At 40.9% G+C, this 26,769-nt stretch overlaps 1 protein-coding gene across 4 annotated transcripts in view; it reads right to left on the bottom strand.

Moving 5' to 3' along the window:
• stambpa (STAM binding protein a) overlaps positions 1 to 26,769 on the bottom strand; it is a 51,946-nt gene that overhangs the window by 10,158 nt on the left and 15,019 nt on the right. For all 4 annotated transcript variants that reach the window (XR_011351550.1, XM_069917797.1, XM_069917795.1 and 1 more), the window contains 4 exons: positions 24,037 to 24,112; positions 9,410 to 9,505; positions 6,865 to 7,213; positions 5,957 to 6,081 (listed from right to left, as the gene is read on the bottom strand). Coding sequence is in view for 3 of the 4 variants with exons in the window: in XM_069917797.1 (XP_069773898.1) it covers positions 5,957 to 6,081; positions 6,865 to 7,213; positions 9,410 to 9,505; positions 24,037 to 24,112 (646 nt within the window). In the remaining variant the exon portion in view is untranslated. The remainder of the gene's footprint in view (positions 1 to 5,956; positions 6,082 to 6,864; positions 7,214 to 9,409; positions 9,506 to 24,036; positions 24,113 to 26,769) is intronic.

Here is a 26,769-nt window from a genome sequence, read left to right as displayed (position 1 = left end):
TGGCCATGAACCCTGTACTCAGCCTTCTGGTTTGTCCTTCCAAAATGCACCCCCTCACACTTATCTAGATTGAACTCCATCTGCCACTTTTCTGCCAACTCTGCATCCTGTCTTATCCTTTTGTACATCTTTTTGGACTGCAGGTAAACAATATTTACTTTGACTGAAAAATCAAGATTAGAATCTGCAATGGAAAAACTGAACGTTTGACCTGAAACAATGACCATTTAATCCTCTCTCTACACATCCTGTCTGACCTGCTGACTGCTTCCACAATGTTGTTTTGAATGACAGTTACAGAAGGAGGCTCTTTGCACATCTTGCCCATGCTGACCAGGCAGGTCTCAATTGCCCAAGTCTGACTCATATCCTTCTAAACCTTTCTTATCTATGTACAGTAAAACCCCTGGTATCTAACACCTATAGGGATTGGTACATGCCGGATAAGTATATTTTCCAGTTGCCTGAGATTGCGTGATTGGAGGCACACCTATTATTAACTTGGGCTTTTTAAAAAAAAGCCTATTTATTTTCCTTGATTTTTTTTTGGCAGGTTGATTGAGGCAGCTGGTTGATTGAGGCAGCTGGTTGCTTGAATTTCGGATACCAGAGGTTTTACTGTATCCAAATAGCTGCTGAATACTACAATTATGCCCACCCTCTGACAGCTCATTCCAGATACCCACCACTCTATCTGAAGGTGCCTTTTTAAATCTTTCCTCTCCCACCTTAATTTCATACCGTATAATTTTAGATTCATCTAACTTAGGAAAGGCCTACGACTATTTCCATTATCAGTGCTCCTTGTGATTTCATAAACCTCGATTAGGTCACCTCTCACCTAACTATGCACCAGGGAAAACCTATCCAAACTCTCCTTACAATTCAGGCCCTCCAGTCCTGGCAACATTCTTGTGAAGGTTCTCAGCACCCTTTCCAGCTTCGTGATATCATTCCTGTAGCTGGGCGACCAGGCCTGCGTACAATCTCCAAGTCCCGCCTCACCGTAGTCTGGTGTAACGTGACGTCGCTACTCCGCACTCAATGCTCTGAGTCACCACTTCCATGGAACAATGTATGGTGCCCCCATGTCTCTTTGTTCACAACACTCTCGACAGTCCTGCCATTCACTGTGCAAGCTGGTTCAACTTACCCAAATGCAACACCCCACACTTGTCCGATCTGCCATTCCTTGGCTCACTTCCCCAGTTCATCTGTTCCTGTTGTAATCGGAGATAGAATTCTTCCATGGCCGCCATACCACGAATCTTACTGTCACCCACAAAGTAATTCACCGTGCTTTTGAAGGTCTGGCAGCCCTACTTAAACTACATAGGGGCACAAAATGCCTCGCCGCCCTAATCCACCCCTCAAATGGCGAGGGGGTCTGTCCCATTCTAACCAGGAAAAGCCATGGTGGGGGAGAGAAAAGAAGGCAGCCTATGCACCGCCTGCTGCGATGCAACAGACCCATAATCCTCCCCCAAATATAAGTTTCGTACCTTTGTTGTGAGTGTTTTGGTCATTGTGTGTAAATGTAATTAGTTTGGTATTAAGTTTTCAACGTTGGAGGGAAGGGGATTAAAAAGAACTTAAAACTCGATGAGAAGACTGTATGGAATTAACAAGTATGAAATGTAAATAATGTTGATATTGTTGAGAACAATATTAATGATTTTGACACTTGTTGGAGTATGAATGGAAAAACTATAAATAAAATATTCAATAAAAAGTTACTAACCATGCCAATTACATTGCCATCCAAGTTGTTAACATAGCAATGAACACAGTACCGACCCCTGCACCACACCACTGGTCACTGGCCTCTAATCTGGGTATCACCCCACCACTCCACCCTCTAGCTCCTACCATCATTAATTTGGTATCCAACTGGCCAGCCCACTCGGGAACCAAAGTGACATTCCAGACTAGATTACAACATAGGACCCTGTCTTCGTTTTGGCTAACTTCTATACTGACAATATTGTCTGCCCTCTTCGATCATCCTTCTCAACTCTCCAAGTAAACTCAATCAAGTTCGTGAGGCGCAATTTCCCGTGCACGAAGTCATGCTGACTCTCCTTAATCAGTCCTTGCCCTTCCAAATGCAAGTAGATCCTGTCTCTCACATTGGGCCATTTAGCCCATCATCTGCTCTCCTATTCAAATCATGATGTATTTTTCCTTTCAACCTCATTCTCCCCATAAGCTTTGACCCCCCCCATACTAATCAAGAACCTATCCACCTCTGCTTTAAATGTACCCAGTGACAGCCTCCAGAACCAAATGTAGCAACAAATTCATGGCCACCGTGATGTCAAACACTATTCCCCTTTCATAAATCTACACTGTTGATATACTGCTCAATTATAATGTTCTCCCTGCCTTGTCACCACTTCCCTCATAACAGTCCATAGTGGGAGTTAGGTGTTGGGAGGTTCTTATAAGGCCAATAAGGTCAAAGATGGAAATGGGCAGTGGATAATATTAGAAGAGAAATCAAAGCTGAGAAGTGATGTGGAGGAGGTAGCTCTGTGAATGGAGAGGGAAGGGAGTGGGGAGCTGGAGGGAAGGAGACTGGTTACTTCAGCAATCAGAATTGAGGAAGAAAGCAAGGAAGGCAAGGTTTGGGAAGCTTGAATGACTAAAAATACTGTAAATTTAGTCAAAAAAAGGAGCTGAAATCACAGGGCTCTTAACAAATATAAAGGAAGCAGAAATCAAATAGAGAATCAGGAAAACCAAAAGAGGTCATGAAATGTTCTCTGTGAGTAGGATTAAAGAGAATCCAAACACATTTTATACATGCATTAAAATACCATGAGGATAATTGGCAAAGGGTGGGACCAATCCAGAACAAAGGAGGGAATTTATGCTTGCAGTCAAAGTGGGCGAGGTACTAAATGAGCACTTTGTTTCAGTGTTGATGTGTAGGATAGCCAGTCAATATGTCAATATTCTCATGCATGTTGATATCAAGGAGGTGGCGTAGGGTGTCTGGAAGAACACAAAATAGATCGGCTCCCAGAGCCAGTTGGGAATCTTTCCCGGTTATTGAGAGGGGCAAGTGAAGTGACGCAATAAATCTGAACTTTGAACATGAGCTTTGAAGAGGCTGCTAGGAGCTTAACAAAGATATCTGAATCCTATTTAGTCACAGATTATTCCTTTGTTTAAGAATGGCATCAGAAACAAATCAGGAAATTACAGGCTTGTGAACCCTATAACAGTGGTAGGTACATTTAATTTTTTTTAAATTTAGACATGCAGCACGGTAACAGGCCCTTTCGGCCCAATTACCCTACACCCCTGGTACATTTGGAAAGGTGGGAGGAAACTGGAGCCTCCGTGGAAAACCCATGCAGACACGGGGAGAACTCCTTACAGACAGCGCGAGATTCGAACTCCGGACCTGATCGCTGGTGCTGTAAAGGCATTGCTCTAACATTGGAGAAGATTCTTAGGGGTAGTATTTATGCACATCTTGGAAAGCATGGTTGAGCAAACTTGATTAAGTTTTCTTTTAAGGAAGTGATGTTGATGAAGAGGTTAGGGCAGTGTATGCTGCCCCCATGGACTTCAGTAAAGCATTTGACAAGGTCCCCGTCGTCGGCTGATCTAAAAGATTAAGGCACATGAGACCCATGGTCACAGTGGATTAGCTTGGCCATAGATGACAGTGGGTTGCAGAGGAGGGTTGTAACTCTGACTTGGAGACCAATCAGGACTGTGCTGGCAACCAGTTGTTTGTGATTGACATAAATGATGAAGATGAAAAATATGGATGGGTGGGTAAGTTTGCAGTGGATAGAAAAATTGGAGTTGTGTTCTGTCAGAGGATGTACGAATCACCAATTTTGTCCATTTTTGTCCCTCCGAATTGAGAGTTTAATTATGTCTGTGTGCTCTATCCTTTTCTGGCCTATTTCCCCATTCTGAATTAATTGCCTCGTCATGTCTCTTTACCTGACCCTCACCAAGTTTCATTTGGAACCTTATTTACAGCCTTAAATTATAGATGTGAGGACTGGAGCAACTCTCTTCTTCTCAGCCTAGCTTAGTGAGGGGCAGGTTGTGCCTCAAAAGCCAAATTGAGTTTTTCAACATGATGAAGGTCGCCTTGCCAGTAGCCAGGAAGTGTATAGTGGTTTCGTGGAAGTCTGACTCCTAGCTAAATACCACATGATGGAATATGGAAATGAAGAGTTGCATTCCTCTGGAGAAAATCACATACAATCTGAGGATGAAACATGACACATTCGTTGGAGTCTGGCAACCTTGCTCGAAATATACTGGCACACAGACTGATTAGTGCACCCCCTCCCCCCCACTCCTTTGAAACAGTGTACTATAGCAATCCATCCCAGTAGGGAAATGAATGTGATCAAAGAAGAGGGACATGACACAGGCGATGTGTTTCTTTCAGTTTCGTTTTGAGGTTTTTTTAAACTTTCTTTTTAATTTCTCATCCTTTGTTTCTTGGCCTTTCTATTGTTCTTTTCCTAGTTTACTGTAGGGGTCTTTGACCCCACTGGAGTTTGTATCGACTATATTTCCAGGGCCGGGAAGGGGGGTGGGGGAGAGATAAATACAAATCCTGTATTTAAAAATGATTATATTGTTTGTTGAAATTTTTTTTTTAATGTGTATGATGTGTTGGCCTTTATTCATCAGGGGATTGAGTTCAAGTACTGTGAGGTAATGTGGCAGCTCTATAAAACTCTGGTTAGACCATACCTGGAGTATTGCGTTTGGTTCTGGTTACCTCATTAGAGAAAGGATGCAGATGCTTTGGAGAGGGTGCAGAGGAGATTTTCCAGGATGTTGCCTAGATTGGAGAATATATCCTATGAAGCAAGGATGACTGAGTTAGGAAGGATGAGAGGTGACATAGGATTATAGAAGATTATAAGAAACAGATAGGGAGGACAGCCAGCTCCCTGCTCCCCAACATGGCAATAGCAAATACCAGAGGACATCTGTTTAAGGTAACTGGAGGAAATCTTGGGGGAGATATCAAGCATTTTTTTTTAAAAACACAGGATGCAGACGGTGTTTGGTGTAGGAGTTGTGGTGGAGGCTGGTACCATGGGGACATTTAAAAGACTAAGATAAGCACATGGATGTGACTATAATAGAGGGTGATGAGCTGTCAGATTAGGAAGAATTAGATTTGCATGGAGTAGATATACGTAGGTCAAATTATTGTGGGTCAAAGAGCCTGTACCATGCTGTACTCTATGTAAAAGCTTTAGTTTCCAATCTGTAGAGGTACAGTGGTCAAGAGTGGTAAACGTGGACCCCATGTGTTAAAAATCTGCATTGAGGGACCATCTAATAGAAACTGAGAAAGCAAGAAAACTTCATCAAGCAAGAATCAGGTATTCAATGAATTTGATTGGGAGATTTGATAGAGGTATTTAAAATTATTAAGGGGTCTAGACCAGTGGTTTTCAAACTTTTTCTTTCCACTCACATCCCACCTTATGTAATCCTTGTGCCATCGGTGCCCTGTGATCAGTAAGGGATTACTTAGACCCAATTGTTACTGAAATATTTTGCCTCGGCCCATTTCCTTTGGATTTTTGAAATCATGCACATAACGAGTCAATGAGGGGCAATTAAAACAGTTTTTTTTCCCAATCTTTTTCTTTCCACTCACATCCCACCTTAAGTCATCCCTATGCCATCGGTGCTCTATTAATAAGGCATGACTTAAGGTGGAATGCGAGTGGAAATAAAAAGTTTTGAAAAGCCACAGTTTCATAACTCCAAAAGAAATGGGCCAATGACAATTTTTCTCAAGCAAGATATTTCAGCTGGGTCTAGAGCTCAACCTTCCCCCTCACCCCCCCACCCAACTCACATACCACCTTAAGTTATATCAGACACTTTACATCAAGCCTGCTTAGCAACCAAGAACTCATCCTGTGAGTGAATCCAATTTTGCGCTCACCAGTTTTCCACAGAGTATTCCACAGGTTTCCACTCCTCGGCCTGTGTTGGCCTCAGCAAGCTGGAGGAACTGCTGACAGAGGCCTTTGGAAACTACCACATGACGGAGTTTATCTGCGGAAAAATCTGGAACAGCAAACAAAAAATAAAACCATCAGGCGCACTCAGAACACAGCCAGGTTACTAAGTTCTCCTCTCATCTTGATGGCCAAACACTAGTAACAGTATGCAAAATCATGTGTGGCATAGAAAAGGTATATAAGCCAAAAGTCTGTAGTCACCATGACTGAAGTAAAATACATTGCTGGAGAAACTTAGCAGGTCAAACATAATATAGCAAAGATAAAGATACATAATCAACGATTCAGGTGTGCCCTCCCTCCCTTATTCATCAATTACCTCTTGCCTGTGCTCCTCCCCCTGGCTCTCCACCTCTATCATTTTGTTCAGGCTCCTACCTACATTTTTCTCAAACCTTGATGAAGGGCTCAAGCTTGAAACATTGATTAGGTTCCTTTATCTTTGCTATATAAGGTTTCTCCAGCGTTGTTTTTACTTCAACTACGGTGCCTGCAGACTCTTGTGTTTTACTTTTGACCCTGTACCTTATCCGCTTTTGCACCCTGCCCCCCCTCCCCAGTTTCCAAGAACCTTCTTGATTCCATCCTTGAGTAAATTAAGCATCTACAACTCTCTGAGGCCAAGAAACCACTAACTCACTACACCATAACGGAAAGGATACAACTTCTTGGTCCACCCTACAAAAGACATAGACTAGATGAGCTTTTTTTGGGGAGAGATAAATACTTCAGCAGTTACCCCTCCCGTCATTTACCGAACAGACCCAGAAAACCACTGTTACTGCTTTTGAGATCTCCAGATACAAGTGCGAGGAAGAAGAGTCCTTACTGTTCCAGTTGGATCCAAAGGAAGTGGGCTTTGTTGAACGATCGACGACCGGTGGGACAACATTTGAGATACTTGCAGCAGGTAACAGTGGACTGCGGTTGTTGGGTGGTTTTTGAACGCCAGGTATTAGGGGGCAGTCCTTCGAAATGGGAGGATTTTCGGGCTTGGCAAACTCCTCCAGCACTTTCAGTCGCTCCTTCTCCAGCTCTTTCCGCTGGATCATTTCTTCAAAAGCATTGAACTGTTCCTGTTCCGCCTGTTGCTGCCGCATCCTCGCCACCCTCTGCTTTTCATCCTCAACCTGCCGTTGCCGTGCCAGCTCCTGCGCAAACTCCTCAGCTTCCCTCTGCTGGAAAACACAAGCACAATTGTTACCGTCACCCACGAACGCACCTCGTGCTTCTTCCTTTCACTGCTTTGCCCGACCATTTCTGAAGGTAGTCAATTGATGAGGAACACCTTGGGGACCTCCTGAAGGCTGGGAAATACAAGATCCCACAAAACTGACTAGCTCTCTTTCTCTGACCGTGGCTGCTTTGACAGAATGGATTGGAGAGATGTTGATTGGGTGCAGGTCTGCAGGACCTGGCAGAATAATGCCATAAATACATGCAATAGTTGAGGTTTGGGGACCAATTTTTAGGGAAAAATTGAGGGGGGTCGACTACTTTTGACTGCGGTAATTTCCTGCACCGTTCAGGCCAATGGGACAGATGGACGCGACCAGGTGTTAAGTCCGTGGTCAGGCGTCGGAAGTTCAGGGGGGCAAGCAATCGGGAGTTCCAGTGGACGGGTGGGCATGACTGGGTGGTAAGTCCTCGTTAAGGCATCAGGAGCTTGGATGGGGAGGTAGGTGGTCGAGGCCAAAAATAGGGGTGGGGTTGGCACTTTTACATGTGATGATGGAAAATAAAAGATTTTGGGGCCAAAAATAAGGAGTCAACTTTCACATGGTATTGACTATTACACATAACACAGACTAGAAGGGCAAAGACATAAACAGGTCGACTTTTTTTAAAATGCAGATTAAGTTAAAATACACCAATGCAGTCCTCGTGCAGGATAGCCTGAAGGTAAATCTACATGTTCAGACAGTGGAGAGGGCAAATGCAATTTTGGCATTAATTTCAAGAGGAATAGAATACAAGTAATGATGAGGCTTTATAAGACACTGATGAGACCTCACTTGCAGCATTATGAGCAGTTTTGGCTCGTCATTTAAGACAAGATGCTCTGATGTTGGAGAAGGTTCAAGGGAGGTTCACTAGAATGATTCCAGAAATGAAAGGATTATCATTTCCAATTTATTGTCAGAGTACATGCATGAAATCACATACAGCCTTGAGATTCCTTTTTTCCCTGTGGGCACTACCATTTATTGGTTGTGCAAACAAAAAAAAACTGTACACTGTATACATGTAAACAAATAAAGAACTGTAATCAGATAACGAATGTAAACAAAATGACTGTGCAATACTCCATCTGCAAATTCTCTGTCCATATTTCAAACTGATCTATATCCTGCTGTATAATTTATCAACATTCCTCGAGACTTCACCTTATTTGTAAGTCATCTGCAAACTCACAGACCGGTACATCAATATTTTCAGATTACATTGTATATGATAAAGAAAAAGATCCTAGCCCTGATTCTTGCTAATCACCACTGGTCACAAGTTTTCCAGCAACATATCACCCCTCCACCATTATCCCCTATCTTCTATGGGCCAAGCCAATTTTGGATCTAATTTACCAAGTCATTGTGTATCCCTTGTGACTTAATCTTTTGGACCAGCCTACAGGAGGTCCAATGTTGCATCAAAATCCATCCAGGCAACATCCTTGTTAATCATTATTTCCTCAATTTTGTGAGCTGGAACCTCCTCTGCACAAAGCCATGTTGACTATCCCTAACGAGTCTCTGCTTTTCCAAATGTGAACATCTCCAAGAATTTCCTGACCACTGATACAAGGCTCACTGGCCTTCAGTGTTCTAATTTTTCCCTATTGCCTTTCTTTATCAGGGGATTGGCTACTCTCCAGCATGCAGGCACCTCACCCATGGCTAAAAAGGAAAGATCTGTGTCAACATCCCAGCAATCTTCTCTCTTATGTATGCCAGGGTATATTTCACATGTTGTAGCACAAGGCTATTCTTCTTCTTCTTCTTTGGCTTGGCTTCGCGGACGAAGATTTATGGAGGGGGTAAATGTCCACGTCAGCTGCAGGCTCGTTTGTTGCTGACAAGTCCGATGCGGGACTTCACCTTCAAATACGGTGTGGGGGAGGGGGGGGGGGCGGGGAGGAGGGAGTGCTGTCAGTGAATTTGGTTGGATGGGCTTGTGGGCCGGAAGGGCCTGTTACCGTGTTGTACGTCTAAATTTAAATATTCCATCAGACCTCGGGGACGTATTCACCCTAATGTGTTTCATGACACCCAACACTTCCTCAACATGCAGAGAGCACCTTCACTGATGAAAGCCAGGAGGAAGGCAGATGCCAGTGGTGTGGCTTCACACAGCAGCTTGTGCTGAGCCATGCTTACCTGCTGCTCCTGATACTCAGCGTGCTCGATGCCATACCGCCTCAGAAGCTCGCTCTTCAGTTGCTCGGCCTTCGGAAATGCAACCTCTTTTAGTTTCTACCACACACAGGAAAGGGAAAACAAAATTCTGATATGTCACACATTCCTTTATCTATTGCCAATGTAGATTTAGCCCAATGCTCTATTCAAACACCACCAACAGTTTGTTATAGTCAGCTATTTACAGCATGATATGCAAACCAGATCTGTGCCAAGGAAAATCAGAGCAGATAATTCATTTAATCCATGTAAGCTAACAGAAGCACAATTGGCAGAGGATCCATGGCCAAAAGATTCCAGTTCAAATTCTCACCAAATAAGGCGGCCATTCAGCCCATCCCCATGCTGTCATCCAGTTTCACCCTCCCTTCCAGCATAAGGTCCACCGCCAGGCAGATCACGGCTTGTTAACTACCTCTCAAATGTGATGAGGGCTTAAGTCTTTCAGGCAATCTGCAAGGTGAGTTACAGCCATTCTCAATGGGAGCCCTTCGGCCCTCCTGGAGGCCGCAGCATATTTAAGTAAAAGCCTTGTTTACTTTACGGAAGAAACCAAAACTTGACTGCTTCCTAGGGAAGGGAGCCCATCAACTTTGAGCAGAGTCCTGGGGAGGTGAGGGGGACGACATAGCTGAAAGAATTGAAAATAGCTAAGTTACACAGTAAACTGTGACATATTATACAGAAGGAATTGTGAATGGTAATCAACAGGTACAACATAGCTTGGGCATAATTTCACACTGTGATTAAACAGATCCAAATCAGAAATCCAAATATTTGTAAATCGAGTGGGAAGTTTGATTTGAGAAGCAGAATGGAGGAGTTCCCATGGTCCAATACCTTACTCCTAGATTTGCTCTTACAGAACCAATGATTTACCCTAATGATCTTTTCCTCTCTCTGACCAGTAGTTACACGCACCCAAGATATGTCACAATCCTCATTTCTCCTGTGAAGACTGATTAGAGTTTGCTGTTTAAATTGGCAGAACTAATCATCTCAACAATAACTGGGGTGACACAGTTGGCATAGCGGTTAGCGCAATGCCGTTTCAGCGCCACTGGGGTTCGAGTCCCGGGCTGTCTCTAAGGAGTTTGTACATTCTCCCCACGTGGCCCCGGGGGCTCCGCTTTCCTCTCACCGTTTTAAACGTATCAGGGTGTAGGTTAAAGGGGTGTAAATTGGATGGCTGGACTCAGGCCGAAATGGCCTGTTACCGTGCTATATGTCTAAATTAAAGTCAAAAAGCCATTTTACAATAACATTCAGAAGAATGGAGAATGCAGCTAACATTGTCATCTTCATTTCCAGCAAGTTATTAGAACCACAGAACATTACAACACAGAAAACAGGCCCTTTGTATTGAACTACTATTCTGCCTAGTCCCACTGACCAGCACCCAGTCCATATCACTCCATTCCCCTTCTATCCACGCGCATGCCCAAATTTTTCCTCAATGTTAGAATTGAGCCTGCATTCACCACTTCATCTAGCAGCTTGTTCCACACCCCCACCACTCTCTGTGTGAAGTAATTCCCCCAAATGCCTCCCCTTTCACCCTTAGCCCACCTCCTCTGGTTTGAGCTCAGGCCCAAAACGTCAGCAATATATCTTTACCTCCTAGAGACGTTTAGAGACCAACTGAGTTCCTCCAGCATTTGTGTTTTGACTACAATCACAGAGTCTGAAAAAGTTTGTGTTTCACTGCATCTCACCTAATATCTGTGGAAAAAGCCGACTTGCATTTACTCTATCTATATCCATCATAATTTTGTATCGAGCGGGGCATATACCAATCTGGTATGATCCAGTAATGGACAGGGTTCCTTTTTGGGTGTTGGTATCGCTGGCAAGAACATCTGTCTGTCCATTTGATGGTGAGCCACTATCATGTGGAAGCACTCCCACTATACTGTTCAACACATAGCCATACTGCTAAGCCTTTTGGAAGGTAAACTAACAGTGGCTCACCTGCCAGGGACTTTTTAAACTCCAGCTGCTCTTCTTCCTCATTGCTCTGCTTGTTGGAAGGAATACTAATGACACTAAACATTCTGACCCAAACAGCCTGGAGAGAGCATGGTCAATCCAGCTACAACATGAAGCACCACAGGGATGCGTTCTTAGCCCCCTGCTGTACTTGCTTTACACCTATGACCGTGTGGCTCTGCATAACAACATTAAACATTAAAACATTACACCACTGGACAGACCCTTCAGCCCTCCATTTGTGCCGAAGCGTACAAAAGTGCTAAACCTTCCCTTCCCTATAACCCTCTACTTTCCTTTCATCCATGTGTCTATCCTAATGTTTCAGCCCCTCCACCACTCCTGGCAAGGCATTCCAGGCCTCAACAACTCTCTGTGTAAAAAAAAAACCTTCCCCCTGATGTCTCCCCTATACTTCCCTCCCTGAATCGTATACATATGTCCTCTATTAGTTGTTATTCCCACCCTAGGAAACAGGAATTGGCTGTCCAACCTATCTATGCCTCTCAGAATTTTGTAGACCTTGAGCAAGTCCCTTCTTATCCTTCTATGCTCCCTTAAATGAGTCCCTGATTGAGTTTGTCATTGAGGGGTCTGATGGTGGAGGGGTAGCAGCTGTTACTGAACCTGGTGATGTGAGTCTTGTGGCACCAATACCGCTTTCTTGATGGCAGCAGCAAGAACAGAGCGTGTGCTGGGTGCTGTGGATCCTTGATGATTGCTGCTGCTCTCCGATGGCAGCGTTCTTAGTAGATGTTCTTGATGGAGGGGAGGATTTTGCCTGTGATGTCCTTGGCTGCGTCCACTACCTTTTACAGGGCTTTCCGCTCAGGGGTATTAGTGTCCCAATACCAGACCGTGATGCAGCAGGTCAGTACACTTTCCACCACACATCTGTAGGAATTTCTCAGAGTTTCTGATGTCATACCAAACCTCCTGAGGAAGTAGAGATGCTGACATACTTTCTTCATGATGCCAGTAGTGTGTTGGGTCCAGGAAAGATCCTCTGAGTGCTTAAATTTGCTCACACTCTCCACGCCTGATCCCCCAATGATCACTGGATCATACATCCTTGGCTTTTCCTTCCTGAAGTCATCAGTCGAATCCTTGGTTTTGGTGACACTGAGTGTGAGGTGGTGCACCATACAGCCAAGTTTTCAATTTCCCTCCTTAATGCTGGCCCATTGCCCTTTTCTATTACAACCCACTACTGTGGTACCATCAGCGAATTTGTAGATGGTGTTGTTGAGGATTAGAAAATGGCAAATGTAGTCCGTTTGATTAAAAAAGGTAACAAGGAGAATCCTGGGAATTATTGACTGGTGAATCTCATGTCAGTGGTGTGTAAACTATTGGAAAGAATTCTTAAGGATAGGATCTACCAGCATTTGGAGAGGTATAATTTACTCAAGAATAGTCAGCATGGCTTTGTAAAGGGAAGGTTGTGCCTCACGAGCCTAATTGAGTTCTTTGAGGAAGTGACGAAAGAAATTGATGAGGGTAGGGCAGTAGATATGGTCTCTTACTTTTGCACTTTATTGATTTTTTTTCCTCTCTGCATTTCAGTCAGTTTGTTACATTTCCTTATTTGTTTACATGTGTACATTGAGTACAGTTTTTTTTTTGCACTACCAACAAGTGGAAATTCTGCCTCACTCGAAGGAAAAAGAATCTCAGGGTTATATGTGATGTGATGTATTTACTCTGACAATAAATCTGAAATAGCCACTGGTCAGAAGCCAGCAACTTGAGGCAACTGTGAAGACACACCAATATCTCTACTTCCTAAGGAGAGTTGGTCATTCTGTTAAACCATGATAAAGGTCAGGGATTGTGGTCACTTCCTCCAAAATACCCACTAAATGAGAGGTCAGTCTCCTGACCAAGTTCATTACCTAGTACCAGATCCAGAAATGCCTCTCCTCTATAATTGGCTTGTCCATATACTGTCTCAGGAATCCTTCCTGCACACACTTTTTTTATTTAATTTTTTTATTTTTCACACTATAAACCATATTGACCAAGATACATACAGACATTTTTTTTCTTGAATATATAGTGTCAATTTCTCCCCCTTTTTCCCCCTCCCTTCCCTCCCTCCCTCACCCCCTTCCCCATTTATTTGAAGTTCAATCTATAAGATACATTAAACCCGTTAAACAATGTTGTCACTTAATAAAAATAAACAAGAAATTTTACTGAGTCAGTTCTTTTCGTTGTCTTCTCCTTCTGTCATTTTAGGTGGTGGAGGTCTGTGGTAGGATTTCTCTATTGTATTTCATGTATGGCTCCCATATTTGTTTGAATATTGTGGTGTTATTTCTTAAATTATATGTTATTTTTTCTAATGGAATACATTTGTTCATTTCTATGTACCATTGTTGTATTCTCAAGTTGTCTTCTAATTTCCAGGTTGACATAATACATTTTTTTGTTACAGCTAGGGCTATCCTGACAAATCTTTTTTTGTGCTTCATCCAAATTGAGTCCAAATTTTTTATTTCTTATATTACTTAGGAGGAAGATCTCTGGGTTTTTTGGTATATTGCTTTTTGTGATTTTATTTAATATCTGGTTTAGATCTTCCCAAAATTTTTCCACTTTCTCACATGTCCAAATTGCATGAATTGTTGTTCCCGTTTCCTTTTTACAGCGAAAACATCTGTCTGATACTGTTAGGTCCCATTTATTTAACTTTTGAGGTGTGATGTATAGCCTGTGTATCCAGTTATATTGTATCATGCGTAACCTCGTGTTTATTGTATTTCTCATAGTTCCGGAGCATAGCTTTTCCCATGTTTCATTCTTTATCTTTATGTTAAGATCTTGTTCCCATTTTTGTTTAGGTTTACCATTTGTTTCCTCTTTCTCCTTTTCTTGCAGTTTGATGTACATGTTTGTTATAAATTTTTTAATTATCATTGTGTCTGTAATCACATATTAAAAATTGCTTCCTTCTGGTAACCTCAGACTGTTTCCCAATTTGTCCTTCAAGTAGCTTTTCATTTGGTGGTATGCAAACATTGTATCGTGAGCTATATTATATTTATCCTTCATTTGTTCAAAGGATAATAATTTATTTCCCGAAAAACAATTTTCTATTCTTTTGATCCCTTTTCTCTCCCATTCTCTAAAGGAAGGGTTATCTATTGTGAAAGGGATTAGTTGATTTTGCGTCAATATTAGTTTTGGTAGTTGGTAATTTGTCTTATTCCTTTCTACATGAATCTTCTTCCAAATGTTGAGCAGATGATGCAATACCGGTGAATTCCTACATTGCACCAATTTTTCATCCCATTTATATAGTATATGTTCAGGTATCTTCTCCTCTATTTTATCTAGGTCTAATCTAGTCCAATCTGGTTTTTCCCTTGTTTGATAAAAATCTGATAGGTATCTTAATTGTGCTGCTCTATAATAATTCTTAAAGTTTGGTAGTTGTAAGCCTCCCTGTTTGTACCATTCTGTTAATTTATCTCATGCTATCCTCGGTTTCCCCCCCCTTCCCATAAGAATTTCTTTATTATTTTCTTTAACTCCTTGAAGAATTTCTCTGTTAGGAGAATTGGTAATGACTGAAATAGGTAATGTATCCTTGGGAAAATGTTCATTTTAATACAGTTTATCCTTCCTATCAGTGTTAGTGGTAAGTCTTTCCAATGCTCGAAGTTGTCTTGTAATTTTTTTCATTAATGGATGATAATTTAGTTTATATAGATGGCCGAGATTTTTATTTAGTTGTATACCTAGGTATCGCATTGCTTGTGTTTGCCATCTAAATGGTGATTCTTTCTTGAACTTTGTGAAATCTGCATTATTCATTGGCATTGCTTCACTTTTATTTGCGTTGATCTTGTACCCCGATACTTCTCCATATTCCTTCAATTTCCTATGTAATTCTTTTATTGATATTTCTGGTTCTGTTAAGTATATTATAACGTCATCTGCAAATAGACTGATTTTATATTTCTTCTCTTTTATTTTTATCCCTCTTATTTTATTTTCTGTTCTTATCAGTTCTGCTAGTGGTTCTATAGCTAACGCGAACAGTGAGGGAGATAGTGCACATCCCTGCCTTGTTGATCTGCTTAAGTTAAATTGTTTTGATATATATCCATTTACTGTCATTTTCGCCAATGGCCCCTTATATAATGATTTAATCCAATTAATATATTTCTCTGGTAGGCTGAATTTTTGTAGTACTTTGAATAAATAATTCCATTCTACTCTGTCAAAGGCCTTCTCTGCGTCTAAAGCAACCGCTACTGTTAGAGTTTTATTTCCTTCCACTGTATGAATTGTTAATAAATTTACAGATATTGTCCGTTGTTCGTCTTTTTTTAATAAATCCAGTTTGGTCTAGATTTACTATTTTTGGTACATAGTCAGCCAATCTGTTTGCTAATAGTTTAGCTATTATCTTATAATCTGTGTTAAGTAGAGATATTGGTCTATATGATGCTGGTGCTAGTGGATCTTTCCCTGTCTTTTGTATTACTGTAATTATTGCTGTTTTGCATGAATCTGGTATGTTTTGTGTTTTATCAATCTGGTTGATTACTTCCATGAGGGGAGGAATTAATAAGTCTTTAAATGTTTTATAGAATTCTATTGGGAATCCATCCTCTCCTGGTGTTTTATTGTTCGGTAGTTTTTTTTAATATCTCCTGTAATTCTTCTATTTCAAATGGTTTTATTAATTTATTTTGCTCCTCTGTTTGTAATTTCGGTAGTTCAATTTTAGTTAGAAATTCATCTATTTTGTCTTCTTTCCCTTCGTTTTCAGTTTGATATAGTTGCTCGTAGAATTCCCTGAAGTTTTCATTGATCTCTGTTGGATTATATGTAATTTGTTTGTCCTTTTTCCTTAATGCCAATACCATTCTTTTAGTTTGTTCTGTCTTAAGCTGCCACGCTAGAATTTTGTGCGTTTTTTCTCCTAGCTTATAATATTTCTGTTTTGTCTTCATTATGTTCTTCTCCACCTTATATGTTTGTAGTGTTTCATATTTTATTTCCCTTTCCAACTGTTCGGTTTCCCAATTGTAGTCCTTCTTCATCTTAGTTACATAACTTATTATTTGCTCTCTGATGAATGCTTTCATTGCGTCCCATAGTATAAACTTATCTTTCACTGATTCCGTATTTATTTCAAAGTACATTTTAATTTGTCGTTCAATTACTTCTTTAAAATCCTGTCTTTTAAGTAGCATGGAGTTTAATCTCCATCTATACATTCTTGGTGGGATGTCCTCTAGCTCTATTGCCAATAACAGGGTTGAGTGGTCTGATAATAGTCTAGCTTTATATTCCGTTTTCCTAACTCTCCCTTGAATGTGGGCTGATAACAGGAATAGGTCTATCCTTGAGTATGTTTTGTGTCTACCTGAATAATATGAATATTCCTTTTCCTTTGGGTGTTGTTTCCTCCATATATCCAAAAGTTGCATTTCTTGCATCGATTTAATTATAAATTTGGTTACTTTGTTCTTTCTGTTAGTTTTTTTTTCCAGTTTTATCCATGTTTGAGTCCAAATTAAGGTTAAAATCCCCTCCTATTAGTATGTTCCCTTGTGTATCTGCTATCTTCAAAAAGATACCTTGCATAAATTTTTGATCTTCTTCATTAGGTGAGTATACATTGAGTAAATTCCACAATTCTGAATATATCTGACATTTTATCATTACATATCTCCCTGCTGGATCTATTATTTCCTCTTCTATTTTGATTGGTACATTTTTACTGATTAATATAGCTACTCCTCTAGCTTTTGAATTATATGACGCTGCTGTTACATGTCCTATCCAATCTCTCTTTAATTTCTTGTGTTCCACTTCAGTTAAGTGTGTTTCTTGTACGAATGCTATATCAATTTTTTCAGTAAATTTAGCAGTTTCCTTTTGATTTGATTATGTATTCCATTAATATTTAAAGTCATATAGTTCAACATAGTCATTTCATACTTTGTTTATCTTTCCTTTCCATTTCCTCATCACCACCTTCCCTTCTTATCCATTTCTGCTTTCTTTTTTTGAACACATTATAAGACAACATTTCTAAAACATAAAATATTTCCACTATTCCCATATCTAAAATTCCTTTCACCCCAATACTCCCTCCCCTTTCTGAGTTGCCCTTTGTCCCCTGTCGGGCAACCACATCTCCCCTCTCCATTTGGATTTGCGAATCCGCTCGCAAGCGTCAACTGATTTCGCAGTGATTGTTATTCTTCCCCACCCAGCCCCCCCCAGAAAAGATTTTAATCTTCATATATAACAAAGGTCACTCTCTTAATTCCCTCCTTACTTCCTTTCTTCCCTTTCTTTCCCTTCTTAGTTCTTACTTACACTCTATTTATATATATATATATATTATATATATATATATATATATATTATATATATATATATATATATATATATATATTATATATATATATATATATATATATAGTTTGTTGTCATTTTTGTTCTTCTTACATCTCTTCATCTCTCTGTCTGTTTTGTAGTTGTTCTGCAAATTTTCGTGCTTCTTCCGGATCCGAGAATAGTTTTCTTTGCTGCCCCGGGATAACTATTTTAAGTACCGCTGGGTATTTTAACATAAATTTATAACCTTTTTTCCATAGGGTCGTTTTTGCTGCATTGAACTCCTTCCTCTTCTTCAGGAGTTCAAAACTTATATCTGGATAGAAAAAAATTTTTTGACCCTTGTATTCCGGTGGTTTTTTGTCTTCTCTTATTTTTTTCATTGCCTTCTCCAATATATTTTCTCTTGTATATCTTAGGAATTTTACTAGAATGGATCTTGGTTTTTGTTGTGGTTGTGGTTTAAGGGCTAATGTTCTGTGTGCCCTCTCTATTTCCATTTCTTCCTGTAATTCTGGTCTTCCTAGGACCCTGGGGATCCATTCTTTTATAAATTCTTTCATATTTTTGCCTTCTTCATCTTCCTTAAGGCCCACTGTCTTTATATTGTTTCTTCTATTATAATTTTCAATTATATCTATCTTCTGAGCTAACAGCTCCTGTGTTTCTTTATCTTTTTCAGATTCTTCTAATTTCTTTTTTAAGTCATCTACTTCCATTTCTATGGCTGTTTCTCGTTCTTCCACCTTCTCTTCTCTTTTTCCTATATCTGTCATGATCATCTCTAATCTATTCACTTTTTCTTCTATACTCTTTATTCTTCTTTTTATTTCACTGAATTCTTGTGTCTGCCATTCTTTTACAGTTTCCATATATTCTTTAAAAAAAAATGTCCATGTACTTGCCCTTCCCTTCATCTTCCATTTCTCTGTGTTCTTCCTCCTCTTCTTCTGAGTCCACTCCAGGATCTGTGTCCTTTACCTCTGTCTCTTCGGGGTTTTCTTGTTGGGTTGTTTATTTTATTTTGTTGGGTATTTTTGTTCTTATTTTTATTAAAAGTGTCTTGGTGTTTGTCTTTTTCCTCTGAGTTGGTCATCTGTTGTTTCTTTGATTTCCTATTTTTATTCTCTTCCTTCTTGTTCTCGTTATTTTCTATGTTTTCCTGTTGAGAGTCTTGCTGTTGTGTTGTACTTGTCTGTTTCAGCTGTGGAGATTTACTCCTCAGCTGGGCCCCCCTCCCGTCAGTGTTATTTTTGTCTTGCGCATCGCGCATGCGCGGTTGCGCACTTTTGTTTGGCTCCGTGAGCCATTTTTGTAGTCCTGAGTTCGGTGTTTCCACTGACCTCAGGGAGCGGGCTTCTCTCTCCAAGGCGGGCCTCCTCGTACCGGTAAGGCTTTCACCTTCCTCCTCCGACGTCCTTCCTTCATCTTTTCTTCCCGTTGTTTTTGATTTTTCTTTCTTTGCTGCCATTTTCTCCACACTTTCACTTTGTTATGGTTTCTGTGTTAGTGCCTTTGTTTTTTCTCTACCTTTTTTTTACTTTTCTGGAGAAGGCTGGAGTTCCCCTACCGGCCACTACTCCATCACGTGACTCCTCTCTTCCTGCACACATGACAAATTTTGTCCCATCTGAATCTTTTGCCCTAAAGAGACGCCAGTCACTATTAGGGAAGTTGAAATTTCCCATGATAACTCTGTTATTTCTGCGCCATTCCAAAATTTAACAATTTTTTGACACAGTGTCCTGCAAGTTAATCGAAGGCCTATAGACTACTCACAACAGTGTGATCGCTCCCTTCCTGTTTCTGACTTCCAGCCTGTTAATAGTTCTTCAGTTCGGCTGTAGCAAGCAAGAATTTTGGTGTTCAATGGTGTCACACTGTACAATGCATGTGACAATAAATTCTTTATTATTATCAAAAGAGAAGGTACTTCAAGAATGTTGAATGTCGGAGGAGTCACGTGATGGAGTAGTGGCCAGACGGTGAACTCCAGCCCTCTCCAGAAAAGTCGGGAAAAACAAAAGAAAACACAAAGGCACAGAAATAAAAGTTACAGAAAAGTGAGTATAAAGGTGGTAAGAAGATGGCGACAAAAAAAGAAAAATCGAAAGCAACGGTAAGAAGAGAGGAAGAGAAGACAAAGGAGGAAAAAGGTGAAGGCCTTACCTGTCCGAAGAGGCCCGCTGCGGAGAGAGAAACCCGCTCCCTCAGGTCGGTAAATAATGGACTACAAAAATGGCTCGCAGAGCCGAGTAAAAGTGCGAAGTATCGCGCATGCGCGATGCGAATGAAAAAAAACACACCGACGGGAGGGGGGACCAGCTGGGGAGTCGATCTCCACAGCCGGCAACGACAGCTGCAGAACACCTGCAGCAAGAAGAGACCACAGAAGACAATAGAAACAAGAAAGAGGAGGAAAGGGCACCAAAGAAACAACAGATGGCCAACCCAGAGGAAGAAGAGGAGGAAGAGGAAGAGTACAGGGAAATAGAAGAAGAAAAGAAAGGCAAGGTAAAGGATATACTTGCTCTTATTAAAGGATACATGGAGTCATTTAAAGAATGGCAAACACAGGAATTTAAGGATTTAAGAAAAAGAATAAACAACACAGAAGAGAAAATAAATAAAATGGAGATGACCTTAACAGAAATGGGAAAGAAAATGGACAAGATGGAAGAGCGGGCAGTAGCAGCAGAAATGGAGGTAGAAGACTTAAAAAAGAAATTGGAGAAATCTAATAAAAAAACTAAAGAGACACAAGAACTACTAGCTCAAAAAATAGATACAATGGAAAACCATAACAGAAGAAATAACATAAAGATAGTGGGCCTTAAGGAAGATGAAGAAGGCAAGAATATGAGGGAGTTTATAAAAGAGTGGATCCCTAAGACCCTAGGATGTCCAGAACTACAGCAAGAAATGGAAATAAAAAGGGGACATAGAGTATTGGCCTCTAAACCACAACCACAACAAAAACCAAGATCTATTGTAGTAAAATTCCTAAGATATACTACAAGAGAAAAGGTACTGGAGAAGACAATGGAAAAAGTAAGAGAGGGCAACAAACCACTGGAGTATAAAGGGCAAAAAATCTTCATTTATCCAGATATAAGTTTTGAACTCCTAAAGAAGAGAAAAGAGTTCAATATAGCAAAGGCGATTTTATGGAAGAAAGGGTATAAATTTATACTAAAGCATCCAGCGGTATTGAAAATATTTATTCCAGGACAACAAAACAGACTATTCTCGGATCCAGAAGAAGCACGAAAATTTGCAGAACAATTACAAAAATAGACTGAGGGAGGAAGACGGGTAATGAGAGTTAAAATGATCACGATTGATATGTATGTAGGTAAAGACAAAAATAGACTGAGGGATGAAGACGGGTAACGAGAGTAAAAATGATCACGATTGATATGTATGCGGGTAAAGAGGTATAAGAGTGAATAGAGACAATGAGCATACATGAATGTATCTGTACTTAGAGGAAAATATAGATAGTATAGACAAGAATTAATAAGGGAAGGTAATGGAATAGAGAGAATAAGGAGGGAATTAAAAGAGTGACCTTTGTGACATATGAAAAGTGAAATCTTTTCTGGGGGAGGCGGGGTGGGGGGAAATAGCGGTCACTGCAAAATCAGTTGACGCTTGCGAGTGGATACGCAAATCCAAATGGAGAGGGGAGATGTGGTTGTCCGACAAGGGATAAAGGACAACTCAGGAGGTGAAGGGGAGATTGGGGATAAATAAGATAGAAATAGGAGAATAAGGAAAATGTTGGATGTTGTAGGAATGTTGTCTTATAAAGAGTTGAAAATAAGAAAACAGAAATGGAAAAGGAGGAAAGGTAATGATGGAAAAACGGAAAGAGAAGATAAACAAAATATAAAAGGGCTACGCTGAACTATGTCTTTAAATATTAATGGAATACATAACCAAATTAAAAGGAAGAAACTACTAAATTTAAATGAATAAATGTATTCCATTAGAAAAAATAACATATAGGTTAAAAAATAATATTGAAATATTCGAACAAGTATAGGAGCCTTACATTAAATACAATAGCGAAAACCTACTGGGGACAAACATTACCTAAGTTGATGGAAGGAGAAGGAAAGAAAAGAATGGACTCAGTAGAATTTCTGGTGTAATTTTGTTGAATGACAACATTGTCTGACTGGCTTAATGCAACCTAGATTGTATACCTAAAATGGATGAGAGGGGGGGGTGGGGGGGTGGTTTGGGAGGAGGGTGGGGGGAGAAAAAGTCACTGTATATGTGTGAAAAAGAAATAGTGTATATCATGGCTAATGTGATTTATGGTGTGAAAAATAAAAAATTTAAAAAAAAAAGAATGTTGAATGTCAAGAAGGTCAATTGTGACCGTTGGCCTTGCCTCCTGCGAGAATGAAACCAGCCCCAGGGCACAAATCCTCAAATGCTGTCACCATTTCAGCTTTTAGTGGATTGAATCCTACAAAACAACAGCTCTTGCAGCTCTATATGAAGTCACACACTTTTACGGCACAAGAACAATCCCTTTGGCTGAAGTGGTCCATGCAGACCAAGACGTACACCTGAACTGGTCCCATTTGCCTGTGGTCGGCCCATATCTCTGAACCCTTTCCTCCCAATGTACCTGTCTAAATATCTTTTAAATGTTTCAACGGTGCGCACCTCTACCAATTCCTCTTGCAGCTCATTCCTCATATTATCTGTGAAAAGGTTCCCCCTTGGGCCTCTTTTAAATATTTCCCTCTCAATTTAAATCTCTGCCCTCTTATTTTTGATCCCCTACCAGGGAAAAAGACTGCTTATTTACCTTATACACGGCTCTCACCTTTATCATCTAAATACTTCTCTCATCTAAATCCCTCGATAGGTCTCCCCTCAGCCTTCCACATTCCAGCAAGAGAAGCCCATCCACGCTCTCTCTCTCTCTGCATCTCAAGCCCAGCAGTCCCAGACTCATCCTTATAAATCTTTTAATTTAGACATGCAGCTCTCCCGCCCCATGAGCCTGTCCAAATACCCCAATTAACCTACAACCCCAGTAGGTTTCTGAAGGGTGGAAGGAACTCCACACAGACACAGAGAGATTTCCTCATAGATGGTGCCTGGTTGCTGGGGCTGAAATAGCGTCGCATTAACCCCTACGCTAACTTTTTTCTACATCCTTTCCAGCTCAATTACCTCTTTCATTTAAATTGGGCAACTAGGATGATACACAATACTTCAAGTGTGGACTCTCTATTGCTATGGGCAAATAGCACATGTCAGTCTGGCAGGAGGAGTTGGCAGCTGTGACAGAACGTGGGAAAACAGTTTCCTTAGCGGTCTGCAGCAGCAAACTCGGTGGGTGAAGGATCCGTAAGGACAACGACCAGCGAACACGGTCTTGGAACAGACCACTGAGGGGCAATCCCGCATCATTCTGGCTGTCATGCCTCGCACTTTCCCGTGCCTAGTGGCATGGGACCCAGAGGGAGGCGTTTGTCCTGGGCAAGCACTCACCTCCAAGTCCTTGCCCCGGCACATGGTACCTAAAGCTCCATGGAAAATAGAACAAAAGTTCTGTGAGGACAGAAGAGTGACAAGGCACCATGTTCATCTTCGTTTGCGAAGGGATGGGCCATGAGAGGTCTCACTATTGCCTTGATTTCCCTGCTCAAAAACTCAATGCAAAACTCCTTCTTCACCACCCTTTCAGGGAACTATGTACCTGTACCCCTAAATCTCTCTGCTCTATATGAATCCCCAGGGCCCTGCCATTTATTGTGCAAGTCCTTCCCTTGTTTGAATGAACGAAATACAACACCTCACCCTTATTTGTAAATGTTAATTTTAGCAATGCAGCACAGTAGCAGGCCTTTCAAGCCCATGAAACCCATGCAGCCCAATTAACTTACCAATCCTGTACATATTTTGGAGGGTGGGAGGAACTAGAGCACTCAAACTCACATGGTCACGGGGAAAACATACAAACTCCTCACTGACAGCACCGGATTCGAGCGGCGATTGCCGGTAATGTAATTGCTTTGTGCTAACCACTACATTAACTGTGCCGCCCACTCGTCTGAATTAAATTCTGAAACTGCTGGAGGAACCATCTCCATAACCTTGCAGCTATTCTATTCTGGGTCAATATGACCTCAAACAGTCCAAGTGGCACAACTGCATTGAATGGTTACAGAGAAACACCAAAGGAAATGAGCCCCACTTACTTTTATTGTCTCCTTCTTTTCGGGTATTACACTGGTTTTATAATCCCGGTGTTTGGGTAACTTTTCCAAGAACAACCTGGAAAAGGAAAGTGACAGCGTTCAGCTCGCACATGTTTCACTTAAGCTGCACAGAGATCCACAATAACAGCTGTGCACTTGTGACACCCAAAGAAACTCTGTATCCACATTTTCTAAGTGGCCTCAGAGTCTGTTGTGGCAGAATTGGTTGCACTCTTGCTTTTTAATCACAAGATTCGAGGTTCAAGCCCCATTCTAGAGCACAAGCACCCAAATGCAGCAGAGTGGATTTCACACAACTGTAAAATATCCCAGCTGAAAGTCCAATCTGCAATCAGGTGGATGCAAGTTCAAGTTTATTATCTAACTGTGTACAACCACATGATAAAAAGTTTCTCCAGTCCATAGCTCATAATAATCATACACACACACACACACACACACACACACACACACACACACACACACACACACACACACACACACACACACAATAAAACACCTGGCAATCGGCAGCCTCAAGCAACTGGCAAACAAAAAGAGGAAAAAACATTTAAAAAAATTAAAAGAGATAAAAAATAATAGGTAAAAAATATGCACGTTTAAAATTGTATATGTTCTCTGAAGTAACACATAAACCTTTGGTGAAAATGGGAGCAAATATTTAGCCAGCAGAGCACCTTGGTCGAGCTCGTAGCAGCTGTTTGAATAAAGTTGTGTGAAACAGCAATGGTCTCACCCAGGATGAAGAGCTGGTTGATGCCACTTGCCGTTGGGGTGACTCTCTTAACGTGTCTCCTTATTCCTGCTTAGTAATAGTCACCCCCGGTCAGAGGCTTTATCTGTAAACTAGCTGGGGCTGGGGGGAGGGGGGGTGGGTGGGGAGAATAAATTATCTATATTATTGTTCTTCTTTCGGGCGGCTCCGTGGAGGGGGAGGAACCTGCAGATACAGCGACGTTTAAATGTTTTCAAAGAATGTGACTGAAAATAAAGTAAAATGTTTCAAGGTTTATAATATTCATGCAAGTGAAGTTTGTTTAGTGTAAGTACAGTATAGTATTTTTGAATTTTACTTGTTTAATGCAGGTGCATTAGGCATTGCAAGAATAAGTCTCAAACAACCAAAAAAATACACTTATCCGGCATCTACCAATCCCCCATAGGCGTTTGGATACCAGGGGTTTTACTGTGTATAAAGATACAACTTAAAAAAGAATCTCATGGTTGTTTGTGATGTCATGTATGTGCTCTGACAATAAATCTGAAATCTAAAATAAATATATATACAGAATACTGTTCACCAATCTCACAGCCTATTCCCCGGTCTGGCAGTCCTGATTTCAATGCTCCTGTACCTCCTTCCTGATGGTAGTAGATCAAAGATACCATGCGCTGATTGGAAAGGGTCCTCAATACTTCTTTAAACCCTATTTAAGCAATGCTCCGAGTGAATGTCATCAATAATGGAAAGGAAGACCCCAGTGAATTTCTCAGCCATTTTGTTGAGGGGGAAATGGAAGGGGGGGGAAGGGGCAAGCTGGAAGAAAGGGGTATGGAGGGGGGGGTTTAATTGGAAAGCAGAGAAACCCATGTTAATTCCATCCGTTTGGAGGGTTCCCAGACGGAAGATGAGGTGTTGCTCCTCCAATTTGCGGGTGGTCTCAGTCTGGTCGTGCATGAGACCTTGGACAAACATGTCGGGAAGGGAATGGGATGGAGAATTGAAATGGGTGGCCACTGGGAGATCCAAGCCTGAAGACAGTATCTATGTGATTAATCTGGTTGAATTTTGAAACAATAGCGATCACTGATACTAAACTGGTGCAATGGTTTGATAATGGAAATACCATCAAGAGAAAGTTGTTATCTCTCAGTAATCGGTGATAGAGATTATTTTTTTATTGCATTTTCATGATCTGGAGCTTCCTGACAGCCATCATTCATTGTCCACCTCTAAATGCTCTTCAGAAGGTCAGGGCCTCCCACCCAGTTCAACGTTAATAGTTATCCACCTGATTGTTACTTCAGACATTTTAGTTCAAGCATAGATATTTAATACATTTTGGATAATTGAGTAAGAATAGGTCATATACAGGTAAATGTGCGAGGAACACTGATGAATAGAGAAGCTTTGAGTATGTCACAGTGGGAACACAAGTGGATAGAGTAGAATATCTACCTTCACAGATCATACCATCTAATATAAAATGGAATATAAAGATAATGAGATCATTGTTCAACACATATGTACTGAAATTCTTGCTTGCTGTAGCTAAAGATACCACGTAAAAATTGTACAATATATTAAATTAAAATACTAACGATAGGTAGATAATTAATATTCCATTACCAGTGAAGAAAAAAGTGTTACAATAGACCATAAGACATACGAGCAGAAATAGGTTATTCAGCCCATTGAATCTGCCACACCATTTAATTATAAACTGATCCATTCCCCACATAGACCCATTGCCTGGCCTCCCCACAACCTTTGATGTCCTGGCTAATCAAGAAACTATCAACCTCTGTCTTAAATACACTCCATGAACTGGACTCCACAGCCACCCATGACAAATAAATTCCACAGATTTACCACCTGCTGGATGAAGAAATTCCTACGCACTTCTAAACGGACGCCCTTCAATCGTGGTTGTGCCCTCGTCCTTGACTCTCCCACCGTGGGAAACAACCTTTCTAAATCTACTGCCCATA

The sequence above is a fragment of the Narcine bancroftii genome, chromosome 2 (genome assembly GCF_036971445.1).
Source record: "Narcine bancroftii isolate sNarBan1 chromosome 2, sNarBan1.hap1, whole genome shotgun sequence".
NCBI lineage: Eukaryota > Metazoa > Chordata > Chondrichthyes > Torpediniformes > Narcinidae > Narcine > Narcine bancroftii.
Note: the sequence above shows the minus strand (reverse complement) of the source record. Positions and strands in the feature narration are given on the sequence as shown.